The sequence below is a fragment of the Hevea brasiliensis genome, chromosome 2 (assembly GCF_030052815.1).
Source record: "Hevea brasiliensis isolate MT/VB/25A 57/8 chromosome 2, ASM3005281v1, whole genome shotgun sequence".
Classification (NCBI taxonomy): Eukaryota; Viridiplantae; Streptophyta; class Magnoliopsida; order Malpighiales; family Euphorbiaceae; genus Hevea; species Hevea brasiliensis.
The window spans coordinates 115,487,858-115,493,857 of NC_079494.1; the positions used below are offsets into that span (position 1 = coordinate 115,487,858).

General features: G+C 30.7%; 1 protein-coding gene across 1 annotated transcript; it reads left to right on the forward strand.

Annotated features, from left to right (window-relative positions):
- The first annotated feature begins 90 nt into the window (after nucleotides 1-90).
- Nucleotides 91-2,881, forward strand: LOC110659643 (40S ribosomal protein S15-4). The gene is made up of 4 exons (XM_058140282.1): nucleotides 91-235; nucleotides 325-473; nucleotides 579-636; nucleotides 2,386-2,881. The coding sequence occupies exons 1-4, from the start codon at nucleotides 233-235 to the stop codon at nucleotides 2,632-2,634; spliced, it is 459 nt and encodes a 152-aa protein (XP_057996265.1). The 5' UTR covers nucleotides 91-232; the 3' UTR covers nucleotides 2,635-2,881.
- The last annotated feature ends 3,119 nt before the right edge of the window (nucleotides 2,882-6,000 follow it).

Below are 6,000 nucleotides of genomic sequence, written 5' to 3' on the forward strand. Positions count from 1 at the left end.
TGAACTTCAAACTAAACAAAGCTCTTGGTTTATGTAGCCCAAAAATTGAAATCGGATGTATTGGAACTTCATGAAAAGATGATGGGCTTATTTGGACTTCTATTTCCAATAATAAAACCCCTCAATCCATCGGCTAACCGGGCATACCATATAAATATCACAATTACCGTCGTCGAAACCCTAGACTTCACAGAAGACGCGACCCAGAGCTTTTACTTCTCGATCTTTAGCCATGGTGAGCATTTCCTTATCATATTCTCAAGGATCAAACTGAGGCTTCGTATTTGTTTTTGGTTACTCATCTGTTGTATTGTTGATAATCAGGCGGATGTGGACACCGATGTTGCGGCTTCAGGCGTGCCAAAGAAGAGAACGTTCAAGAAGTTCAGTTTCAGAGGAGTAGATTTGGATGCTCTCTTGGACATGTCCACTGATGAGCTAGTCAAGCTGTTTCACGCTCGAGCTCGCAGAAGGTGACGTGCAGTAACCAAGCGCATCTCTATGGGTTCTAATGCTCAATTGATTTTTTATTTTTGGTTAAATAGTGATGCATCCGATGTGTGCTAATTTCATTATAGGTTTCAGCGAGGTTTGAAGAGGAAGCCAATGGCACTAATAAAAAAACTTCGCAAGGCGGTATGATTTTGTTTTAATATTATTAATAATATCATAAACGTTTATTTTACTTGTTATAGTTGGATGTGCCTTATGGGTTTTTGTTTCTTGTCTTTCTTCTTGTTAATTTGTTTATGACTTGTGATGGCTGAGTTTAGATGGTTGTGAATGGGTTGCATCGCATTCTCTGTTTGTGATTGATTTTGGTGATTGAATTGCATTTATCAAGTGATTATGGTTTATACTAATATTGATCTTTTCGTATGTACCTTTCATTTCCTTCTTGTATTATCTCTATGCTGCATTACCCCTTTCATCCTTTTGTTTGGTAAAATTACTCTGAGTTGAAATTTTTTTTGTCCCCTTAAAATTTTTATGATAAACTTACTATTTATTTTCTTTTAAACATTAGGAGCATAAAGAAAACCCATACATTATTATTATTATTATTATTATTATTATTATTATTATTATTATTATTATTATTATTATTATTATTATTTTACTTTGGCCACATCTCATTTTACATCATGTTCTCTCTGGGGAGCTGTTAAATAATATGCTTATTTGTAACCAAATGAAAGAAAAGATAAATTCCCATCATCTCTTTTCCATGCTGAAATATTCAAATGGACAACTATTGGCTCACAACAATATCAAATTTGCACCTAACAATTGACTTCTGATGGTGGGTCCTAGGTCATGGCCAAAACAATTGCATATTTGCATAATGCAGTGAGGATGTTGTTGCTTCTTTCATCTAATTGGTGTTCCATTATCGGGTTTGATAGATGATTTCTTACTGGACCGGCAGCTAGTGCATAAGGTTACAGGTAAAAAGTAACACCCCCACAATGGATGGGATGAGGAAAATGAGGTGAATAATCTTAATTTAGTGGAGGATAACAAGAATGGCGGGTTCAAGTAGTAAACTAAATGTGATGTTAGATAGGTTTAAGATTCAAACTGCTATGACAGAGTGCATCTTCATAGTTCTCTTTTCCTGCATTAAAAAATTTTCCATAAAAAAATTCTCTGATGTTGTTATCAAGTTGTCAATAAGTGCTTCCATTCGCCCTTACAATTTCAAAAATGTACTTTCAAGTGTTAAATTTTTTCATTTTGATGGATATCTTCTTTTAGTTTTATTTGGAATTTAATGGTGCAGCAGACTGTTTAGAATAATAGGATTATTTGGAAGGTGGTTCTGCATTGTGTCCATGGGTGTCTTTCTAAAAGTCTTTCCTTGAAAGCTGAGTGAGCCTGTTGTAGAATTATGGCCTGTCTTTCTTAAGTCTTTCCTTGAAAGCTGAGTAAGCCCATTACAGAATTATGGCCCCTGTAGTTTTCTTTGTAACCTCATCTGGAAGGTGGTGTTGTGCAGCCAAGGCTGCCCTTTACTATGATTTGTTGAGTAGGCATGAGTTGCCTTTGCACTTTTTGCATAAGTTTTCCAGAGCTCTCGGGTAATAAAATTATTTTGCATCACTGATTATGTTGTCAATTTGTTAATTCTTCAATACATATTTGAAAATAGTTGTTATTGTTAATTAATTCTGCTTATATTTCATTGAAGCTTGAAAGGGTTGTTTCGAGCAAAACAAAATTTCTCTTCATTTTTGTAGTCAATATGCAAAATACTGATACTTTGTGGTCCTTAATGTGATCTTTAAATGTTTTTATTAGTGGATATCCATATTGTTCTTTATGATGGCTTGAGTTCATGTTGGTGTCCAAGACAAAGTAAAAGGCTCTTAAAATTTGTTGCAGAAAAGGGAGGCTCCACCTGGTGAGAAACCCGAGCCTGTTAGGACTCACCTCCGCAACATGATCATAGTACCTGAAATGATTGGTAGCATTATTGGTGTTTACAATGGCAAGACTTTTAATCAGGTTGAAATCAAGCCTGAAATGATAGGCCATTATTTAGCTGAGTTCTCAATCTCTTACAAGCCTGTGAAGCACGGAAGACCTGGTATTGGTGCGACCCACTCTTCCAGGTTTATTCCTCTTAAGTGAAGATTTTGTGTATGCCTTGAACTGCTGGCCGCATGGGAGTGCTCTATTATCTTAGTACTTAAATTGGCTTTTGCTTTACTGCTTTGGTTTGTAAAAGCGTTACCTCATTTTGAACGAAAAAGCTGGAAAGCTAACTAGTTTCTATTTGAATTTTCCTTTGGGTTAACGAATTAGAAATATTGTCTGGATTTCTATTTTGAGAAAGAAAATGATCCGTTTACCTTTTCTATGAGAGGTATTTATAATTCATCAGTCTGGGCAACCTTTTGCATCTTCTCTGCTTGCTTCTGAAGACACTTTTTTTATGGAATCGAAGAAACATTCAAGTCATTTTAGCCTCTGGGTTTTCCCCCCTTGAAAATTAGCCATTTTTCCGGTTTGCTATCTGGTGTGAAGGTCCCAGGAAGATTATATTTGATCTGCAAATGTCCATTATCTAGTGCAAAAGGCTCAGGTGGATCATGATTTAATATAAAGCATAGGGTCAGCCCAGTTTGTCAAGGTCTACATTTGCAGGAATATATGTGAAATAATTTCTTTAAATTCAGTAAAAATCTTGCTCTTAAGAATGATTTAAATTTCAGGCTCCCAAATTCGTATAAAATTCAACCTGCTTTGGATGGCAGTTAGTTACTGCACTCAAGCACCTGTCAATATATTTTAGCATCATACATAAACTTCAGCTTTAAAGCTTCGGAGGAATTCAAGATATTCCAATGTTTCTAAGGTCCTTTTCTGGAATCCGTTGATTCCCAAAGTTTTGTTTTTTTTTTCTTTTTGTGGAAAGGTAGAGAAATTTGAAATTTTATCAAAAGAGCTTCATATGAGATTACGATCTACAAAATCAACTCAACATAACAGGTCCTAAGGTCACTAGGATACAAACTAGAAGTTGCAAAGATCACCAGGATACAAACTAGAAAGGATGCTCAAGGGAGTTATTAAGGATAAGTGTCAAGAGGAGTTTTTTTGAATTTAATGGAATTATATAATAGGAGGTAGCTCTGTCAATTTTTTAGCCTCAAGGTGAATCATTTTAAATTGAGTAGACGAAGAGATTCGAATTCAATATTTCTTCATTTGTTACTCTTAAAAGTGAATAAATAAATAAATAAATAAAACAATCAAACTAATTCTTATTGGCAATCGAGAAGAGATTTGGTGATAGAGGCAAAAAGTCTGATAAATAATCAAGAGAAGGCGCATTATAATAAAAGTTAATTTTGGTTAAAAATCCATTAAATTAGTGAGCTACGTGGGTGAATTGTATCACGCTATCCTTTTTTTTAAAAAATATTTCGGCATTTTACTTATCTCCCTTTAAAAAAAGTTTTTTTAGACAATTTATTTTAACTGTAATTTGAATGAAGACTTAACAATCTTAAAATAATTTTAGTATCACTGAATAATAATAATAATAAATTATTATTATTATTATTATTATTATTATTATTATTATTATGAAGAAAGCATTAGAAATTTGATTCTCGTTAAAAATAAATTAAGAATATTGAGAATTTCCCCAAATATTACTCTTCAGCCAACAATCTATGCGGCGGCCATAAAAATTTATAACTTCTCTGCAAACTAAAAATTTATAAGAATTTAATTTAATTAATTTTTTTAACTAATTCTTATATTTGAAAACATAATAAATGAGTCTTTCATTTTTTTAATTTAAAAAATAATTAAAAAAAAAACAAAAGTTATAAGATTGTGTGAGAGTTTAATTCAATTTATTTTTTTAATATTTGATTTATTTCAAGTGAAACTTAATTATATTGCCATCGTAAGAGTTGGAAAACAAACAAGAATCTAAAAAATTGAAAGATTTTATGTAGTTATTTTTAAAATTTTCTGATTAAAATACAATATTCAATTTTCACAAAGCATCATCATCGTCATATTTTTTAATTGATATATTTTAAAAAAATATTTTTCTTACAATAATCTGACAATGATGTTAATATTTTATTTGTTTTATGAAAAATAATTTATATATAAAAAATAATTTTTATAAACTTTTTTTAAAAAAATATTTTTTTTATAAAAATATTTTCTATTATTTAACTACATCGTCATATTTTTAATTGATATATTTAAAAAAAATTATTTTTCTTACAATAATCTGACAATGATACTAATATTGTATTTATTTTATGAAAAATAATTTATATATAAAAAATAATTTTTATAAATTTTTTTAAAAAAAATATTTTTTTTTATAAAAATATTTTCTATTATTTAACTACATATATGCATATATTTATAAATATTCTTACATTTTAATAAGATTGTCAAAATTTAAAAATGATTTCCTTAAAAATAACTTTTTTTTAATTAAAAAAATTTCTGTTAATATTTTTTGAGTGTTTTAAATATTAAAAAATAAAAAAATATATTTTTCAAAACAAACGGAGGATATTGAACTCTATATTTATTTTTTACTCCATCAATCATCATCCACCTTTTCTCCTGTGTTGTATTTTTTTTTAATATTCTTATTTATTTATTTAGTTATTTTTTATGATCCTCAACCATGGATGTGAAAATTTTAAGAATTTGGGTGCCTTTTCTAAAAGGGTAACTCTAATAATTCAAAAATAATAATAATAATAACTTTGATTTCTACATTATCTTTTCAAACAGTCTAGTATTTTTAGTATTTAAATTTTTAATTTTTTTTCTTTTTTATTTTTATATAAAACAAATATAAATTTAGATGGAAAATTTATTTAATCACATCCCTAGATCATTTTTCTTTCTAATGTATCATCATTTTAAGGCATCTAGTCAAGGTCCAAATTCCTTTTGCTCCAAGGCTGTGGGTCTAACCTCATTCAACTTTGGTGATAATCATAATTACCAAGACTGTTTCGTCCTTTCTGGTAATAAATCAGAAGAAAAGAAGGAAGTGAAGGGGTTCCCTAGGCAGTGGCTCTTTGCCACTAATTAGATGGATACACTTTTCACCCTCATGGAATGTTTCATGTGGGACTGGGATCCTCTTGATTGAATGCTCATGGGACCTTTTCTTGATGGTTGGTTGACTTCATTACCAAATTAGGCCAGGTCAGGTCACACAGAATGCTTTGGCTCTGATAATTTTAAGATTTGGTATTTTATCCCAGGACAATATAAATGCCGATGGAGATCAAATCATATAGTGATAGATCAAGGCATGATAACCCATATTGGTCCCCTTGTAAAGTCACATGCATTGTCGCAATCCAAGTTCAGGGTTTGGATAAAACTAGAATTATTCTTTTCAGAAATTTATGGAAATAATAAGATGCATGCAAGTCCTGAGAAGGGCTGACGTTCAAGCTAAAACCACCCCACCAGGATTCTGATTCCCAAGCCCAA

Excerpts from the sequence above, each read along its gene's own strand:
- LOC110659643 (XM_058140282.1), top strand. Across the intron at positions 474-578 it reads CACGCTCGAGCTCGCAGAAG|GTTTCAGCGAGGTTTGAAGA; the intron begins GTGACGTGCAGT and ends ATTTCATTATAG. Across the intron at positions 637-2,385 it reads TAAAAAAACTTCGCAAGGCG|AAAAGGGAGGCTCCACCTGG; the intron begins GTATGATTTTGT and ends AATTTGTTGCAG.